General features: G+C 45.1%; 1 protein-coding gene across 6 annotated transcripts in view; it reads right to left on the bottom strand.

The window, feature by feature from the left end:
- The window catches only part of LOC147013932 (protein transport protein Sec23A), a 93,981-nt gene that overhangs the window by 57,788 nt on the left and 15,158 nt on the right, over positions 1 to 21,035 (bottom strand). For 5 of the 6 annotated variants that reach the window (XM_085851297.1, XM_085851296.1, XM_085851299.1 and 2 more), the window contains exons 2-6: positions 12,520 to 12,748; positions 9,552 to 9,609; positions 9,176 to 9,262; positions 8,463 to 8,699; positions 5,841 to 5,917 (exon numbers count right to left, since the gene is read on the bottom strand). In XM_085851297.1, coding sequence (XP_085707423.1) covers positions 5,841 to 5,917; positions 8,463 to 8,699; positions 9,176 to 9,262; positions 9,552 to 9,609; positions 12,520 to 12,743 — 683 coding nt within the window. In that variant the 5' untranslated portion in view covers positions 12,744 to 12,748. Of the gene's footprint in view, positions 1 to 5,840; positions 5,918 to 8,462; positions 8,700 to 9,175; positions 9,263 to 9,551; positions 9,610 to 12,519; positions 12,749 to 19,970; positions 20,108 to 21,035 lie in introns of those variants that run through there. The other variant, XM_085851298.1, reaches the window with a different exon arrangement.

The raw sequence follows: 21,035 nt of genomic DNA on the forward strand, positions 1-21,035 counted from the left end.
AAATGAGCCACATGTCCATACAACAGCGACTGACGCTCCGGACAACGCAGGTAACAAATCTCATTTGAATCTCTCTCAACATCCGCTCGTTCGACACAAAGTCTGACCAGCAATAGCCAAGGATTCTCCGAAGAGACCTGGTTCCAAAGGAATTAAGTCTTCATCTCAGATCCCTAGTCAGAGTCCAAGTCTCACATCCATAGAGCAAGACTGTAAGCACCAAGAACCTGAAGATTCAGACTGTCGTCCTGTACAGGTACCGGCAGCGCCACACCCCATACTCCAGTGAATTAATGACTCCGCAGGCCCGACCCAGACGTCTATTGACCTCTGGCTCACAGCCAGCAGAGACATGAATATCACTGCCAAGGTAAGTGAATCTCTCTACGACCTCAACATCCTCACCACAAACAGGCACAGACAGGACAACAGCATCCAAGATGTCATTGAAAGCCTGGATCTTAGTTTTGACCCAGGAAACCCAGAATCCCAGTGGCTGTGACTCCTCATTCAGCACCTCAAGGGCACCCAAAATGATATCCAGAGTCTTCGCAAAGATGACTGCATCATCTGCGAAATCACGGTCAGAGATCTTGACATTCCCAAACGATGCAGTGCAGCTTCATCGCTCTGACATCCTCCCCAGAATCCAGTCCATACAAGTGCTGAAAAGTGTGGGGGCCAGTACACACCCCTGACAAACTCCAGTAACAATTGCAACTAAGTCAGAGATGGTATCACGACATCTCACAGCACTTTCAGTACAAGAGTATAGTTCAGACATCAGATGGATCAGTTTTGGTGGCACCCAACGAAGACCAAGAATCCTCCAGAGGGCATCCGATTCACTGAATCAAATGCTTTGCTGAGATCAACATAGGCTGTAAGCAGCCCCTTCCGAAACTCTCACCTGCGTTCGGTGAGGACCCGAAGAGCAAGGGTATGGTCAATCGTTGACCTCTTTGGTGTAAAGCCTGATTGCTATGGGTGCTGGTGCTCAAGCAGATGGTGGTGAACCCTATCGAGAATTATCCGAGCAAAGACCTTGCCAGCACTGAGAGCAGCGTCACCCCTCGGTAGTTGTTGCAGTCCTAGCGATCACCCTTTCCTTTCCAGAGAGGGACAACAAGGCCCCTCTTCCATTCAGTTGGGATGATGCCTGTGTTCCAGGCAGAGCACAGAACTGCATGCAATGACATGAGTTCAGCATTTCCACCAGCCTTGAGAAGTTTAGCATGGATGCCACAGATCCCAAGAGCTTTTCCCCATTTAAACCGGTTCACCACAACCTGTGTTTCCACAAATGAAGGTGGATCACTGTGGATTGGAGGGTCAGCAATAGAAATAGTAACATCCCTGACATCCAACTCAACAGCTGTTGGGTTAGCAGAGTACAGCCGCTCAAAATAACTGGCCCAGCGGGCCTTCACTTCGTACTCCTCTGTCAAGAGCCGACCACCCTCTGTTCTCACTGCAGTACACCGAGGGATGGGCTTGGAGGAACACAATACGCGAATTCCCCTGTAAACAGGATGAGAATCACTTGACTACAGGTGATGCTCTACCCACTCACATATTCCTCACACATAGGGCTCCTTGTCCTCCCTCAGCGCACAGTTTTTCACCTCAACTCCCTGAACAGCACAGCTCTGCCATTAAACCTGGCCCTGCGATTATGATCAATGGTATCCAGTGTCCCTTCAGAGACAAAATTCTTCTTCACCTTCCGGTGAGTTCCAAGACAACCACCGGCAACATCAAGGACGGTGGTCTTGAAGGTACTCCACAACTCTTCAGGATTTCGCAAAGCACCCACACAAATCCCCACTCAGCCTGTTCGCAAACTCCTCAGTGCCTCTCTAATCCTTGAGCTTGCCAACATCCAGCCGAGGCTGGGATGGTACTATTCTCCTGGATAGAAGCTGCAACTTCAGAGTTGCTACAACAAGCCTGTGGTCGGTATTGAGGAACTGAGCACTCCGGTGGGACCCTGCAGTTCTGGATCATCCTCCAGCGGCCATCAACGAGCACATGGTCAATCTTCTTTGCCACACCTCCAGCGTTGGAATACCAAGTCCAGCAATGAGCTTGGGGTGCTGAAACCATGAACCAGCCACCCTAAGTCCATGACTTCTTGCAAAGTCAAGGAACTTGGTGCTGTTCTGGTTCACAGATCAAGACCCATGGGGACAAACACATCTCATAATCATCCCTATCAGTTCCAGTCAATGCATTGAAATCCCCCAAGACTAGAAGTATATCTCACCTGGGGCAATGATCAACCACAGACTCCAACGCAGCATAGAACGCGTCCTTCACGTTGAGATCACTCGCCTTAGTCGGAGCATTTAGAGAGACCAGGAAATGACATCCAAGAGTGATGAATCCCAAGACTCATAATATGCTCATTGACCGGTGTTACCTCAATTATCATTGGAGTCAGCTTCTTGGACACAGCTACAGCAACTACTTGGGCATGGGAACCATCAGAGTGAACAGACCAATAGTCGGTGTAACCACCCGCCATGATCTTGCCACGATATGATCTCCGAACCTCAGAGAGTGCTGCAATACCGATGTTCAAACGCTTGAGCTCAGATAATAACCGAGACAGGTGATGATGCTCTCTTTGGGATAGGACATTCCATGCACCCACCCGAAGAGACCGCCTCAGGTTAACCCAAGGAGACTTCCGTCTGGTGGACGACACCTCAGCACCACTCTGCCACACACCACCGCAATCTGACTCAGGAAGTTTACCTTGTGTTTTCCCTCCTATCATCAAGGAATGGGGGTCCCAAAGGCTTTGCCCCAATCCCGTCATCCGGTAAGCTGCCCTGCGAAGGGCAGCAGCACAGGAGGTACTCCCACGGAGTGGGTTTTCAGGGTTTTTTGGATGTGTGGGTTTTGCGGAATTAAGTGTTTTACGGTGACTGGAGTGCAATTCCTGCCACCAACCTCCTAAAAAAAGAGGTAACCCAACTGCAGGAGGACATATGTAGACACAGTTGGGCACGAGATATGGATGGCCGTTGGCTCACAAGGAACTCCTCCACCCTTTAACAGGTTTTGTTTTTAATCCAACTGGGTGTCCATATCCAAACACCCTTCTCACCAGGAAACTAGGTGGGGGAGATGGTTTAGTCGCCAATAACTCGACCATGAAGCAGGTTAGTTCAGGTTTGCATGGTACCTGGAAGCAAGTCACAGATCTAATCTGGCCCGACCTGATCAAAAAGGGTCTAATGTAATTAATACACATACTCACATTCTATGAGAAAAAACAGACAAACAAACAATGACCCAAATGCAATACTCTCTCCTCTGGCGAGGGTAACAAGGAAGTTAGATGCAGGAGGAGGCTATTCAGCCAATCATGCCTGCACCACACCAACACCAGATTAAATAAATCCATGAAAACAACTTAATTTCATCAGGGGAACTTACTGTGGGAGGAATGGGGATGGGAAAAGTGTGGCAGGATCAGGAATATCACGAGGGTGTTAAAAATAAAAATGGGGAAAAGAGGTGTTTTTCTCATTGGTATTATTATTATTATTATTATTATTATTATTATTATTATTATTATTATTATTATTATTATTATTATTAACACTAGAAAATAAGATCCGTCACTTTGCTGATGGAAATACCAATTTTTGCTGTGATGGCTAATCAATCAGGCAAGAAGAAAAAGGATTCCTGGGAGTGCGGAGATAACTTGAGTCGCAACTTGACGTTTGCAGTTTTGCCATGTGTGCCCATGTATTCATTAAAAAAAAAAAGAATAAAAAAAAATTACAAAAAATTTCATCACAAACCTTTCCTGGAATCCCCTAAATTCACCGTAGTTGGATTTATTGAAATCCGTTGATCCGTTATCAAGTTATAAGACGAGACAGACAGACACGGCTCCTTTTATAATAGATTATTATTATTATTATTTTCAACTAGCCTAAACCCCATCACAGACGGATTCCGTTGATTTAACCACCCTCACCAGCTCACCCGCATTCGAGGGACATGGACTGGACAGGGTGTGCTTGCCCCCGCCTACTCATCCCCCGGCCCTGCCCCATTCCCCCCCGCCTCCCACGCCCCGCCTTCAATTTGCTTACCCCCGCCCAAAAATGTAATTTCCCCGCCCCCGCCTCTTCACTCCCCGCCCCCGTCTCTTGATTCCCCGCCCCATTTGCCCCTGGGCCCCCGCCCCATCCACCCCCTCACACTCAACCCCGCCTAATTCACCCCAGCCCCGCCCACTCACCCCCTGCTCCAATCCCCCCGTCTCCCGCTTTCAATTTGCTTACCCCCGCCCAAATATTTGCTTACTTTGCTGCCCGCCTCTTCACTCCTCGCCCGTCTCTTCATCCCCCACCCCCGCCTCTTCACTCCTCGCCCCCGTCTCAACAAAAAGTGTTTATTCTGCTTCAGAGTTGAAAGTTGACGATTGCCACTATGTGTGATGCACTCTTACAGGTACAAAGTTTCTTTCAGTCCGGGTCACAGTACCGAGAAAAACGTGACGCGGCCGCTAGGAGGAGCACAAAATTGGTCCTTCAGTATTAATATATAGATATTATTATTATTATTATTTATTTATTCATTTATTTTAGGTGTGGGTGAAGGTGGTTTTTGTGTGAAGAATATACAATACCGACCACCCTCTTCTTGTTAAAATTCCAAAATCCAGACTCGCTGCAAACCTGCACTCATTTATTCCTCTTTTCTCTCACCTGTGGGACAAACTTCCCCAGTCTGTTCAGTCCGATTCTTCCTTCTAGTACTTGAAGACAGTTGTTCACCACTACCTCAGGTCATCACCCATCCATTCTCATGATCTCTTCTACCCCAAATTACCCCATTCCCAAGCACTACTTTTTCCAGGTTATTGTGATTTCACCCCACCCCTCTCCCTCACCTCTTTTTGTTTGTTACTTGCTGGTACATTTGTTCCTTGTTTGTTTCATCTCCCTTTTCCCCTTCCTCTTGTTGCTGTGCTTCATTCAGCTTGTGTACAGCTTGTGCACCCCATGTGTCCTTCTCCCCCTACCATTGATCTCACTCTCACTTCCACTCTGCTATTGGTGTTTCCCCCTTTCCATTTTGTTCCCTTCCATTCCGTTCTAGCTCTTCAACGAGCCTCAACATTGTGTATACAAAACAAGGACCAATTCTAATCTCGGTGCGAGCCAACAGTCAATTTCTGATCTCACAAACAGCTACTCCAATGGTGCAAGTTTTCATTCCTTGCATTTGGGAGTAATTCCAAGGGGTACAGGGGTTTTCACAGGGTCCATAATTTTACAGGGGTAAACAAGCTGATTGGTACCAAGTGTGAATGGAAAACAAATCATTCTGATGGACAGAGTCATCGTGCTTCATAATCTTCGAAGAAGGAAAGGCTGGGATTGTTACAGCCTTGCCAAGTGAATGTTCTGGTCACACTTTGGGGAAATTTGAGTCACCAGTCATTTTTGCCCCTTTCACACATGATAACCATATTTATAGGTTTGTCAGCGATTTCCAAGCACGACTCCAGGGCCAGGTAAGTATGTGCCCAGGTTTGCCCAGCATAATTAGCAACCGGGCATGTCCGTTCTAGCTCGGCGGTAATCCTTCGTTAGGTGCTTCAGAGGGATCTGATGGCGGACTGTTTTACAGCAAAATTTAACATCTCGGGAACAAAGATGGATTTTTACCTCAATGGTTTCTTCTTGCAAAAGATATGAGATACAAAGATGGCTGAAGATGGGCCTCCACAAAAATGAATCACCAATCATGGAAGAAATATCCATGTGACATTAACATGGACAAATACCGATTTGTCGTGAGATTACCTGTTAAATTGTGGGAGTTGCTGAGGCTGGGCAGACCGCTGCTGGGTGGCTGATGGCCTTGTAAGTCCAAGCATTTCCTGCATAGGAAAGCATTGGCAGAGTAGAGGGCTTGGTACAATTTCACAAATCACATGTACAGTAAACCCTAAATTATGCAGTTACAAATACGACGACAACGACCACTGCTACTACTACTACTACTGCTGCTACTACTACAACTACTTCCTTAACTGCCAATTATTCTCTCCTTTAAGTGGGGTGAACCAAGAACATTTTTAGTCAAAATCTTACAATAACTGACTGTCCAGGCCTACGAATTGACTGAAGAAGATTAAGAATTTGGAGAGGGTGCCAGGGATAGCTCGCCTACTTTCCACAAAGGACACCATGGAATATGCCTGGTGTTGGCTTAACGGTTAGGGTAGTGGGCTTGGGATCCTAGGATCCTGAGTTTAAATCCCCCTTCGCTGTTAAATTAATACCAGATGGGGTTGACTCTGCCCGTCATCCTTCCAAGGTCAGCAAAATGAGTCAGAGTAGCGACCTGTCCAGGTTTGTGTCCAATAGCCTAGGGAGACTGCTTCGGCAGCACCAATGCTCTGCAGTATGGTCCCAATGGATAGATGGACACCATGGAATAGTGAAGGTTCATCATCTAATGCTTGCAGATAAGACACTCAGTTGAACATCTATCTGAGGGATTGTGCATACAGTGATGCATCGCCCTACATGCAAAACATTAGGGTGACGATTTAAAGCTGGGCTGAGATGAAAATCCAGCCGAGACAGCTCAGAGATAAATGCACATACCTCAAGAGTAAGGGTTCCCAAATCCAGGGTTGCAACCCAAGCTTGAAAAAAACCCCCTCAAAATCCTGAGATTTTTGGGAGGTTTTCCATGTAGAAAGTGTTTTCTCTGACAATTTTTATCGTGGGTACTGGTACCAAGTATGTCCTTTTACCCTTTGGGTCGCGAATGGAATGAGATTTAAAATTTTGGGCCGTGGACAAAAACGTTTGGGAACCACTTCTTTTTTGTATACTTTGTCGAGGCTCTTATAAGAGCTAACACACAGAACATGTAACAAAGGGAGCAGGAGACAAGAGGGGGCGACAGAAGAAAGCACAACAACAGCAGGGAACAGGGACATGGGAGAGAGAGGGATGGGGTGGGGTGCATGGGGTAAACAAGATGGACACCACAGGGACTTTCAGAAAGGAAAACAGGGAATTTGAAGGAGGTGGGTTTGGGGTGTGTTAACAGGGGTTGAAGAGATATGAGATGGTGGTTAACAGCTGTTTTGAAGAACTGGAGGGAAGAGGGGATTGAAGAGTGTGTGGGAGTTTGTTCAAGAGGCAGTAGAAAAAGAGAAATGAAAGAGTGAAGGTGAGCAGTAATTCTTGATTTTGGCAGTTTCACCAGAAGGGGGTTGCCGGCAGGCCTTGAGTGCCCTGTGGAAATATTAGGAGGAGAGAGCACAGACAAAGCAGGACATGCAAGGCTGGAGAAGAGACACTAGAAGACAAAGACTACCGACCTGCCTGTGATGAGAGTGAAAGACCCAAAGACTTACAAGGCCGGAGAGGAGACAGTAGAAGACAAAGACTACCGACCTGCCTGCGATGACAGAGTGAAAGACCCAAAGACTCAGCTTCATCGCAGGAGATACCAATGATCTTAAAAGCCTTGGTTTCCTCAGCGTGAAGCCGAGCTAGGTGTGAGGCAGGAGCACCAGCCCAGCGGGGAGAGCAGTACTCCATCAAGCTGCAGATGAAAGCTTTGTATGTTAGGAACTCAGGTGTGCCAAGGAAGGACTTTGCATGACAGAGGATGCCCAGTTGGCAAGACTGACTTTGGAGGCCAGCTTGGAAATGCGGCTTTCCCAGGAAAGATCATGGCAGACCCAAAAGCTTGAGTGACAGAACTTCTTCAAGAGAATTGTTGAGAAAGCAGATGGGGATGGAGGGGGGGTGGTTTTCCAGACAGTCCTTTCAGAGAGACATGAGAATGTCAGATTTGTCAGGATTGAAAGACTGCTCCAAAGTATAGGCTATCCTGCTAACCATTGCAGTGCCTAGCATGATGGTCGAGAGGTGGTGCTGGCAGAATCAAAACATAACCGCTTGTGGGTTAATGTGGTCAAAGTTTAACATACTGATCAGAATTTTGTGAATAAGAGGCCATAACTTAATAATTTCAAGCATTTGTGCATTACTGTTTCATGGCCGAACCGTAGCACCGAGAGGCCCCATATTTTGGGTGTAGGTACTTTCGAATCTGGCCAAGGTTTTAAAGTATAACACGTTGGCAACTTATCCCGAAACCCCCACCACCTTATAAATAATTTCAGATAGCTGGGCACTTTTCTTCCCCAGACAGCACCATGTTAGGTGAGCTAGGATAAAGTAAAACTTATCTCGGATAAAGTAAAACTTGTTAACCATAAAACACCCAAGATCCATTGCAGCATAAAATAAACAATCCTGCTCAGCAATTACTGACCTGAGGATCAATGGATATTGGATAATGAACACACAAGATATCGTTCAAGCGTAGAAGTATAAACTGCAAGTTCTGCCTACACATATTTGCAGATACAGAAAACCAGACCATCTCCTTACCTGCAGCTGCTTGGCCGACAGGTCCTTGGTACCACGAAACACGTAGCTCTTGGAAATACCCTCACAGCCAAGTTCATGCACCTGGACCATGCGGCCAAAAGTGATGACGCCGATGAGAGCAGTCCGTGGCAAAAGGCTCAGCGACATCTGCAGGGACTCCTTTAGGGCCTGGAGATCTTCTTCCTCCATACACGTGTCCACAATGTAAAGGAAAATGAGTGGAATCTGTGGCCCACGCTGTTGAGAGTCGAAAAAGCCCATATAGGGATCCAAGGTGGTTAACAAGCAAATACTGAGCTTTTGAAGTAACAGTAAAGAAATGAGCTGCAAAGTTATAATTAGTCGAATTGAAGATTCTCCCTCGATCCCTCGATTCTCCCCTGTGTAATCACATGATAATTTGAGAAATGTCCGTTTGACTTATTTTCCCGACTGAACTGCTGGATAGAACGAGTTGAAAACTGGTGGTTGCACCCGGGAAGGTTTAAGGCAGGAGGTTCCGGGCGATTGGAGGACCCCGATTCTCTCTATGCACGTATGTATGAATGGCATCGTGACTCTGCCGGTGTGAGGGGGATTCACAAGTCGTACCAAAAGATGTCAATTCTGGGGGAATGAACCCATCCATACGAATTGGTTCTTTGCTAGTTTTTTTCTTTAAACAAAAAAGTAAACAGTCATGTTCTTGCTGCCGGTCATCAAGCCCTCCTTACCTGCACCATATACTCAATAGTTGTAAACTGTGGGACAAGCTCCGCTGGCTGATTCATTTCCGTAATCCCTGAATAAGTAGGAGGAAACTGAAGGAAAAGGAAGGAAAAATGGGTGTGGAGAGGTGGGGATTGGAAGCTCATGTTAGCAGCAAAAGGACAGACACACCTATTCCAAGCTTAAAGTTACAAAACATAAAGTTACTATGAAGTATTGTACATAGAAATGCCACCAAAACCTTTATTCCCCTTATGATTATTAAATCACTCATTATCTCACAATGCACACAACAGCCGATGCAAGGTTTAACAAAAGTGGCGTACAGTCAATGTCTCCCCTGCAAAATAAGAAATAATTTTATAAAGATCATAAGCTTACAGGATTCCGTTGATAGCAGAAATTGCACGCCCAGATCTTCGCTCTGTAGTCCACTTGGCTGGAAAATAAATCCACAGACAACAAACTCAGCAGCAGAACAGCAGAACCAAAGTTGACAATCGATAAACGAGCAAATTTGCAAATTTCCTGAAAAGGTGAAGCATGCACTAACACACACGGCTGTATGCACATGCACAAAAGCCCTTCAAGGTCAGTTTGGCAATCTTAGGTTCACATCAAAGGTAGCATTTTTTCCAACACAAAAGAAACAGAGATCTTTGCTCTCCCGTCAATACCATAAACTAGATAGTTCATAGAACCCCTCACCCAAAAACGAGAAAATACTAACAGTATGGAATTGAAGATATAGAGAGAGAGATAGAGAGAGATAGAGAGAGATAGAGAGAGAGAGAGATAGAGAGAGATAGAGAGAGATAGAGAGAGATAGAGAGAGATAGAGAGAGATAGAGAGAGATAGAGAGAGATAGAGAGAGATAGAGAGAGATAGAGAGAGATAGAGAGAGATAGAGAGAGATAGAGAGAGATAGAGAGAGATAGAGAGAGATAGAGAGAGATAGAGAGAGATAGAGAGAGATAGAGAGAGATAGAGAGAGATAGAGAGAGATAGAGAGAGATAGAGAGAGATAGAGAGAGATAGAGAGAGAGAGAGAGAGAGAGAGAGAGAGAGAGAGAGAGAGAGATATAGAGATAGAGAGAGATAGAGAGAGATAGAGAGAGATAGAGAGAGATAGAGAGAGATAGAGAGAGATAGAGAGAGAGAGAGAGAGAGAGAGAGAGATAGAGAGAGATAGAGAGAGATAGAGAGAGATAGAGAGAGAGAGAGAGAGATAGAGAGAGATAGAGAGAGATAGAGAGAGATAGAGAGAGATAGAGAGAGATAGAGAGAGAGAGAGAGAGAGAGAGAGAGAGAGAGAGAGAGAGAGAGAGAGAGAGAGAGAGAGAGAGAGAGAGAGAGAGAGAGAGAGAGAGAGAGAGAGAGAGAGATATGCTTGCTGTGTGGGAGTGTAAAGGCCTTAAATAATGGTTAACCCAGGTGGTTAACAGAATGGAAAGCAACAAAGGAATAATAGAAGATGAGAGAAGGAATCAAGGAAAAGGGACACAGAGTTAGAGAAAGAAAATGGCACGTTTTAAATAAATAAATAAATAAATGCGTGATGGGAATGAGGTTTTAAAAGAACTACAGCAGGAGGAGGACAGGGAGGAGGAAAGACAAGAAAATAAGATCAAGAGGTAGTTCCTCACATGAGTATGTTAGGGTTAGTATGTTACTTTGTTACATGAGTATGTTAGAGACCATCGACGATCAATAATTCTTCAAATATGGAACTCTGCCTATAAAATTTCACAAAGCCTCATCAATTACAATTATGAAATCTTGCAATATTTCATATTTTTATGGTGCAGTTTTCTTAATTTTATTACTTTCCTTACCTTCTAGTAAATTAAAAGCACTGGATAAGAAATTGATTGATTGGTTCATTGATCAATTGACGAGGGAGAAAAAATAAGAATGCGGGAAAAAAAATATTTAAAAATTACCCCCGTGTGGGGGTGACGGTCATCTCTATAATACCACAAGTTCTCAATGTTCAGTTATGACCAAAGACGACTGTGCAGTTCTTATGCGCAGCTCGACTGTGCAGTTCTACTGCGCAGCTCGAACTGCGCAGTTTGGTTAAAGATGACTCGGCATTTTGGCGTGCGCGCACGAAATTATATTTTGAAAATAAATGCCGACGTTTACATTTCGGGTTTTTAAACTTTTGCACCTTCGGCAGAAAATGTAGAAATATAAAAGGCTAAAAATGTGTTTTATATTTATATTTCATTTCTCCTTCCTTCCTTCTTTGCGAATCGCATCGGCGTTTTTGGCCATCTTCCAGATCACGTGACGATCAAACGGGAAGGAAATTCAAAAATCTGTCCGGTTAGATACAAGATAATATTTTTTACTATCATAATCAATAAACAGTTGCCGAATATCTTGTACAATGGCAGACTAGATAGGTTTTGAAAATGGCGATTTTTATAACTTGCGTGACCTCGTGACCTTGACCCTGACCTTGAACCCGGACAAAAGTTATATCGTTGTGCAACACTCATCGACCTCTACCCACATACTAAGTTTCATCAAGATCGGAAAGAAAAATTGTTGACAGACGTACGGACAGACGTACAGACGGACATATGGTCCGGCTTTATTAGGTCATCTCTACCGAGATGACCTAAAAACAGAATGTAGAATTTGGCGTGATTGTGTCGCTGGATATATGCCTCCGCCCGTGTTAGATAGCAACCCACTGTTAGGTTTGATCCCAAGTAAAAGGTCACCTGAGAGAGAACGAGTGAGAGAAAAGACATAAGTAAAAGAGACATCAGATGCATCAAACTCGAGTTATGATCTGCAAATGACTTCAAAGGGGACATGACCTTTGACCTGTTGAATCTAAAATTTAATCGGTTCATCTTTGTACTACAGTCCATACGTGTGTCAAATGTGGTTGAAATCTCTTCAGTACTTCATAAGTTATTGCAGCCACGAGATTTTCAATGAAGGGGCACTTGATTAAGTCCGATGACCAAATTTGGTCAAAATCCCTTCAGTGGTTCATAAGTTATCGTGGTAATGAACGCATGCTACGCACGCACGCTCAGCCAGACGGACAACCCAAAAACACAATGCTGTGGAGGAATAAAAACACATTCAGTAAATACCTTGAATTCTTAATCTCTGATTGCATACATGAAGTACCAAAGATGGCAGAGATCTTCATAAACCCTTACCATTAACTGCTAACAAAAAGCAGTGTAAAATAACCATGTGGGTTTGAAAATGTTTACAGCAGCACCAAGCATACATTTTCACTCAACACAAAGTTTATTTTAAAACTTATTACGTTTGACATTTTTTTGAAGCAAAAAGGGCTGAGTGCATGTCACACACCAGAGTGGATTGAGAACTGAACGGCAGGTTGCGCGACTGCACAGCACAGGTTCGTACTGCACAGGTGGGAGGTCTGATCGTTCACGCAGGGGAGTGAACAGGCAAGCAAGAGGCACCACCGTACGTGTGGCATCAAGGCGGCTGGACGGCCATACGTTCCAGCTGAAGCGTACACCATCCCGCTCCTCATTCTGCTGGATGTATTCTAGGAAGGTTGCTGCCATTGTCACTGTGCATTTGCAAAAGAGAGGGAGAGAGTGAGACAGACAGACAGCAAGACAGAGAGAGAAAAAAGAAAAAACACACACACACACACCTCATCAATTTATAGCAGATAATATAAAATTGAAACCTACATTTGGTTGGGTAAATGGATATACTGTTATGGATTCGCCTCAGGGTGGATTATGTGGAGGCAATAGCACGCCTCAAGGCATGTTTGAATACACAAAGGCACAAATTCTGAAGAGAAATGACAACTCCAGTTCCAAGGCTATTTCCACATTGTAAGCAAAAACAAAACCATAAATTCAAGACACAAGCCATTGGCCCAGGAGAAAGGTTCTGTCGCCATGGAGACGCTCCTGGAAAACCAACGATACAAGCAAGCCTCAAAATCTATTTCGCCATGACAAAGCCCTTGGGTTTGCCCTGGGAAAACATCACAATAACTTCAAAGCCAAAGCCAAAATCAATTCCTCAAAATTGTGCAACAAAAAGGATGCAACGCAGGTTACAATAACATGAACAACCATTTCAAATGCAAAGCCTTCTTTTCACAGTGAATAGACAATTCACAAGACCTGCTGTGCTATCGCAGACCAAGATAGAGCGTGGAGTGAGGCGTTCATGTCCCTCCAGGCTCGATAATCAAAGCTCACCACATTGAATGTGGATTTACCTTTTAAACACGACACTCTAAATGTTTGAAGTGGTGCAAGGAAAGATGTGTGAGAAATTTATTCAGACATTCTCCTTCCCGAGCACCACCCAATTGCTTGCCCAAATTCCATTTTATTATTCATGTTTCCGGTGATACAGGGTTCATGGGGGAGCTGGTAAAAACATTGCATGCCAGATAATATCATTTGAGAACATCAATGTATTTTACATTGTTCGATTACAAGAATTAGATAAGGGACAAATCATCATGGTATATATTCATAGTGTTCTACATAAAAGCTGGTGAAATAAATGAGCCAACTGAACGATGCACCGCCGACTGTTTTTGCAAAATTAAAAAGGTAAAATAAGCAATTTCACCTTTTATTTGTGAAACTAAATTCAACTGTGGACTAGGTCTGTGTTTTTATTGACTCCTTTCCATTAAAAGGCCGTTCAAACTGATAATTAAAATAATGTGGCTCGAGTTCTCCTGTGGATAACATTCCTCTTGTAACCTGGCACGTCTGCCGCTTGGACAAATGCAGGTATCCATCCATCCATCGGGACCATGCTCTGTGCAGAGCGTTGGTGCTGCCGAAGCAGTCTCCTTGGGCACAATCCTAGATGGGTCGCCACTCCGACACAGTATACGAGCAGGCTGGTACTCATTTTGCCGACATCGCAAAGATGACAGGCAGAGTCAACCCCACCTGGTATTAATTCAACAGCTGAGGGGGATTTTAACTCAGGATCCTTGGATCCCAAGCCCACCACCCTAACCATTAAGCCAACACCAGGCATGCAGGTAATCAGATTACAACAAAACCTGGCTTTGAGCTATACTTCCGATAAAAGCACGTTGTTTTCTGGTGTTTTTTTACAAATGTAATAACGTGAGGGTAAAATGAAGTGAATTAACGAATTTAATTTCACAGAAACTTGCTGGTGAAATAAAACCTGCAACAAACCTCTGTGTCGCAATGGTTAGGGCACACACACCGAGTCTGGGAGGTCGGTGATTCAAAACCAAGGCGTGTGTCTGTGTCTGTGTGCGTGCGCGTCTGTGTGCGCGTGCATGTCTGCGTCTCTGCATCTCTCTGTGTCTGCTTGTGTCCGTGTGTGTGTCTGTGTGCGTGCGCGTCTGTGTGCGCGTGCATGTCTGCGTCTCTGCGTCTCTCTGTGTCTGCGTGTGTCCGTGTGTGTGTGTGTGTGTGTGTGTGTCTGTCCGCCCGTGTGTGTGTCCGTCCACGCGCGTGTCCGTCCTCGCGTGTGTGCGTCTGTCCTCGTGTGTATGCCCGCCCGCGCGCGTGTGTGTGCCCGCCAACGTGTGTGTGCGCGTGCGTCCGACCGCGCGCGCGTGTCCGTCCGCGCGCGTGTCCGTCCGCGCGCGTGTCCGTCCGCGCGCGTGTCCGTCCGCGCGCGTGTCCGTCCGCGCGCGTGTCCGTCCACGTATGTCCATCCGCATAAGTCTGTAAGTCTGTTGGGTCACCAAAATAGGTGACCCTTATTGTTGGGTCGCCGAAATAGGTGACCCTTATTGTAGTGGGGCAGATAACAGCAATTTTTGAGAGGAATCGTGCAAATGATGATACAAGCAACAAATTTGGCACATCTGTTCTCCAGGGGATTCTCATCAAATCTGCCTGATTGGCCATTTGAAAATCCAAAATTTGAAAAATTGGAAAAAAAAAAAAAAAAAAAAACTTCAAAAAAGTCAAGATCACAAATCAATGTTGGATGCTGGCTGAGATTGGTGAATGTTTCAGAAACATCATCAAAGACGTTCCAAGTCTGCCATGCAGTTTTCTTCCCTTTACCGTGGAAGGCAGACGACGTCACATCCAGTGAACGCATGGAAGTATGGGATCCCTCAAGCTTTCTCAGGCCCAATTGCAGAAACTACCTCATGGACTGGAGTCCATCGTGCCTTGGCTCATTGGCCAAAGGCAATCCACATGTTCTCAAGACCTAGTTCCTGTAAGGATGGCAGTACAGATATTGCTACGACTCGTACGTCCGTGTCATTAGCCTTAATGATAAAGGACTTGCTACCATCCGTCGTTGCATCCCTGGCGTGTACAAATATTCGAGTGTCAGCTTCTTCATGACAACATGGAGACACAGCATCCAGTGACTTCCTTGTGTTGCTAATGGTATCTTCTCCTTTTGTGACAATGACTGTGCTCGTCGTCTGTGCTTCACGCATCTTTTCCACAAGGAAGTGAAACAGCTCAGTCTTGTTGCTGTCATCTCGAAGAAAGCTTCTCCAGTTACTTGGGATCTTACTGGTTCCTGTCACTCTTCTTCCGATTCCTTGCCCCCTTTTCGACCTTGCCTCGGACTTCAGACTTGACTTCTTGTACACATCAAACACTACGTCCACCCTCTCGTACCTGGCACCATAGGATTCCACCTTTGGGATGATGTCTTCTTTAGCATAGTCATCAAATATTTTTGAAGTGCGTGGAGGTACGGCATTGATAAGTGCTGAGCCATCAATAATGACTGCATCTCCCCTTGGTTCTCTGTCTGGGATGTTCACTTGTGCTTCAAGAATTTCAGCCAGCTGTGACTTCAAATTTTTTTGAAGTTTTTTTTTTCTTTCAAAATTTGGATTTTCAAATGGCCAATCAGGCAGATTTGATCAGAAAGCCCTGCAGAACAGAAATGCCAAATTTGATGCATGTATCATAATTTGCACGATTTTTCGACTATCTACTGCACTGTTGTCAGTAATTGTTTGTTTGTTTGGATGTTTGTTTGGATGTTTGTTCGTTTTAGTACTGCAGCATAGCAAACCAATTGTTCGACTTTTCATAAAAGCACCAAAATTGGTACATATGTTGACTAATGTATTCTGAATAATTCTGGATATGGAGCCACTCGAGATTTTGCCTTGGTCAGCTTTGGTCATTTTCCAAAATGGCCGCCATTCTACTTTAACAACATGGGATATCTGTCATTGTTATTCTCTTTGTCGGTTTCTCAGAGGTGATAAATACTCCATGTGATGTGCATTCACAAAGGAAAACAATACAAATGTCATTTGTGTTGATTTATTATATTTCCTGCCATTGTATTGGGGAAAAATGGTCATTTTAATGGGAAAATCCATAAAATATATGGGATTGCCTTTGGGACGGGAAAGAACTACCGTTACATCCCTGCCCATGAAATAGCTGCCTCCCTCGGTCCACAGAAGGCACGTGCCCTCCCCGTCTTCCACGCCATGACCGGATGTGACACGGTATCAGCATTCGTGGGGCATGGGAAGAAATCTGCCTGGGCCACATGGAACTCGTTTCCAGAACTGACATTCTCTTGTGACCCTGACCACCATGCCAGTCACCATCCAGGATGAAACGGTGCACTGCATTGAAAGGTTTGTGGTGCTCCTCTATGACCGCACCAGTCCATATACGGACGTCAACGAGGCCAGAATGAAACTCTTCGCCAAGAGGAACTCTGTCCAGCGCATCCCACCTACCTACAATGCTTTGGAACAGCATGTGAAGAGATCAGTCTTCCAGGGTGGCTATTGTCTGGGGGCAGGTCTTGGTCCCTCAACCCGTGCTTCCATCACCAACAAGCTGGGGCTGGCGGCAAACAGAGGATGGGTCCTACGAACCGCTCTGGACCACACTCCCTGAGGCTTCAAAAAGCTGCTTTGAGCTGGTGTCGTGAGGCTGCTAAAAAGGCTGTAGAAACCGCTGCAAATGCAAGAAGGCTAATCTGCAATGCACTGGACTGTGTGCTTGTGAAGGAGAATGCCAGTAGACAGACGCAGTAGACACAGACTGAGATATCGGCCAAGCTTAGAATGTGCAAATGCAAAGTCGCATTGCTTGTAAAAGTGTAGACTTCTTGATCCAGAGCCAGTAGACTTGAGCTCAGAAACTCATATTGTACGAGACCGATGTATGCGTGTACCATGTGTCCTGGTAGAATGGTAGTAGACAGTAAACCATAGCCACTTCAAAGTGAAGTGTGCAATAATTTGACTACATTTTCTGAGTTTGTCATTATCACGATTATCAGTTCCCTTTTCAAAATAGAGTAAAGTATGTAATCTATGATGCAATTTTTGTTGATTCCAAACCCATTGAATGTGATGAATATCATTTGACTCTTGTTCTGCAGGCAATAATGGGTACTTTTCAGCTAAAAGTTTCAGGAGAGCAGCAATTTACAAATCAAATAATGGCTTTTTACCGAAAATACTGGCTCATAATATTTGAATACACCTTTTCATGGTCAATTTACTGAATTTTACACTTTCCTTCTATCTACCACCAATACAATAAGAAAATAAGAGCATATAGCCAATTTCGCTAAAGTAGAATGGCGGCCATTTTGGAAAATGGTCGCTGAAGCTCACCAAGGCACAATCTCGGGTGGCTCCATATCTAGAATTGTTCGGAATACATTATTCTACATCTGTAGCAATTTTGGTGCTTTTATGCAAATTTGAACGATTGATCTGAAATAGACTACGCTGCAGGACTATTTGTCATCAGCATAATTGGTAGTAAACGTGGGCGGATTTTGACCAAACTCGTGTGGTAGGTACATCTTATGACCTAGTGCTTTGGAAATTGTGATGGTTGCTAGGGACGCTTTGGTTCCCTAGCAACAACCGAAAAACCTTCAAAATCGGTACCGTTCATGCGAAATCAATTCTGAAAGCCATTATCCCACGTAGGGTTATGAAATTTGGCATGAATGATCTACAGGTGATGCTCTATCTAAAATATTCCGGGTTTTGTGATATATGGAATACTTTACCCGCAGCACCCCTACAATTAGGGTATGCGCGAAAATTGGCGAAAATTGAAGGCCCCCTTGCGACCAGGTGAGTGCATCAATACGAATGAAACTTTGCAGGTTCATGGTACTCAATGAGTACTACAACTTTGCCTGAGGACATATTGACCGATTTCGCTTAGGTCAAAGGTCAATTAGCGCAAAAATCGAGAATATGCAAGAGCTGGAGGTGCCTTCGCGCCAAATGCTACTCCTCCTAGGGTTATGGTCGGATGGTCATGAAAATTCGCACTAATCGTCTGGAATACATTGTGCACAAACGATCTAGCCGGATTTTAGATTTAAATCTTTGTTCACCCACAGCACCCCCTCGAACTTTGGGGATTTCCGATTTCAAAACGCATTTTCGGTACTTTTCATTCAAATGGATACCGAGTAGTTATCAGTAGATGGAACTGGATGAGATTTGATATGCATAATCTTAAGGTGATTCCCCATCCGCTATATGACATCCATTTTACTCTATATCTTAGAGTTTCCATACTCGGCGAGCCATCGCCGCCTACCGGCTTGTCAGTGTGTGTGTGTGTGTGTGTGTGTGTGTGTGTGTGTGTGTGTGTGTGTGTGTGTGTGTGTGTGTGTGTGTGTGTGTGTGTGTGTGTGTGTGTGTGTGTGTGTGTGTGTGTGTGTGTGTGCGCACATGCATTTAGTCACTTGCACTGCCCCACACTTCTGCACGCATTGTCACTGATAAATACAAGAAAATATACATCCTTTTCTCCTTTGTAATAACTTGTCGATGGATTAAAAGAACAAAGTGTGGGCCATGCGGTGTTATACAGTTCCTTGGCGTCATCTTGTGTGATTTTTATTTCTTTGTTTTTAACACGAGATCGCATTGTTTCTCTTGTTTGTGCGATCTGCTTTCATTGAGGATGTCATTTCATTTCATCAAGCGATTGGAGCAGTGTTATCTTCTATGAAAACCCAATGAGATGTTGTTTGTTTCTTTGTGATGCTATTCCTCTGAGCTCCCATGGTTAATCATGACAAAAAATTTTTTTTACCATGACACCATATTCGGGATTTTAAAGTCATTTTCTCACAATACATAACTTATAAACAAACAAGTCACCATCTGTCATGTGGAAGGGCTGGGAGTCCAGAAGGAGGGGATGGGTGAGGGAGGGAAGAGGTGGGAGGAGTGAGGGGAATGGGTGGGGTGGGAAATCCAGAGGTGAGTGGGGTGAGATGTGGTGGGACAGAAAGGGGTGGGAGTCTGGAGGGAAGGTGTGGGTGGGAGGAGGTAGGGGTTGGGGTGGATGATTGAGGGGGAGGCATAGGATGAGGCAGGGGAAGGGGTGGGAGGACAGACCCGGCGTTGTACAGCAACGCTGGGTACCTTTACTTTCGCTCCCGCCCCCCCCCCTTCCTGGTTCCCACACTTCCGAACACTCCCGCCACCCCTACTCACTCTCCCCTCTCTCTTCCCCCTGTCCCCCCCTCCTCCCCCACTCATCCCTATTTATGCGTGTCTGTCTCTATCTCACACACAGCAAAGCAACAGGTGGTATTTGCTAGTTAATTAATTACTTATTAATCCAAGATGGTTTTTTTGGTTCTTGAGAGATAAAGTGTATCAAAAATAAATAATGGTTCCCAAATGCACATATATAATCATGTACTATTCTCTTGCATAAAACTTCTTTTAATTCCCAAAATTTCAAATTGGGTCCAATTCCAAAATCATTTGACATGCATCATGCCCAGATCATTATTGTACGAGTGTGCCGAATCCTTACGAAGCCTGGTGTTGGCTTAGTGGTTTGAGTGGCTGGCTTGGGATCTCAGAGTCCCAAGTTCGAGAGGACTTGGGATCCCAGGTGGGGTCGACTCAGCCTGTCATCCTTCCAAGGTCGGCGAAATGAGCATCAGTGTACTGGTGAAGGGGCACAGCATCAGCAGCATAGTTGCGCCACAACAAAATGATAGCTACCTAGCAGCCAAGCTGCCATATGCAAAAAGAAGAATCTGAAACCTTACTGCAATTCACGGACGTGTGTGTGCGTGTGTGTGCGTGTGTGTGCGTGTGTGTGCGTGTGTGTGCGTGTGTGTGCGTGTGTGTGCGTGTGTGTGCGTGTGTGTGCGTGTGTGTGCGTGTGTATGCGTGTGTATGCGTGTGTATGCGTGTGTATGCGTGTGTATGCGTGTGCGTGTGTGTGTGTCATAAAGCACATTCTCTCTCTGTTAACTCACCACCCAACCCATGTCTGTCTCTGTCTCTGTAATCCTTGCTCCACCTCACACAATACAAAGCAGCACCCTCCCACACACACAGATGTATGTATGCATGTATGTATGTATGTATGTATGTCCGGTTAGTGAAGTGTTTCCCAAACTATGGGTCGCGACCCAAACATGGGTCACGAGGATCCCGGCAAAAATTTTTTTTTTTATAAATCAAGCGGGTAAAAGGCAATCGCGCAAACGCCACATCGTAGGACAGTGCCGTTTGGTACCGTTCCACTCGATAATTTAGCCCGAGGTGCAGCGACACTTCCGTTTCTACCTACTCTTGCCGTTCAGTACCGTTCAGGACTTTGCACCCGCCCAAAACAGTTAACTGCAGGCCAATCATTTCGCCAGCTTGCCTTTCCAATTACTCGCTCTCTCTGCAACCGAAGTAATTTCGTGAGGTGACGAACTCGGTCTGGTCACTTCACATTGGTTGACCGACAAGTCGAGACGCTGTTTTGTGTGATCTGCCTTGCTGGCTGGACTGCGCAGTGCAGTTTTCTGCTCCACATTGCGTTGCGTGTTTTGTGTCAGTTAGCCTTGACACTGACTCCACTGACTGATCCAGTCGC

Source organism: Eptatretus burgeri, chromosome 13 (genome assembly GCF_056783735.1).
Source record: "Eptatretus burgeri isolate ZD-2024b chromosome 13, Ebu_testis_v1, whole genome shotgun sequence".
NCBI classification, from domain to species: domain Eukaryota; kingdom Metazoa; phylum Chordata; class Myxini; order Myxiniformes; family Myxinidae; genus Eptatretus; species Eptatretus burgeri.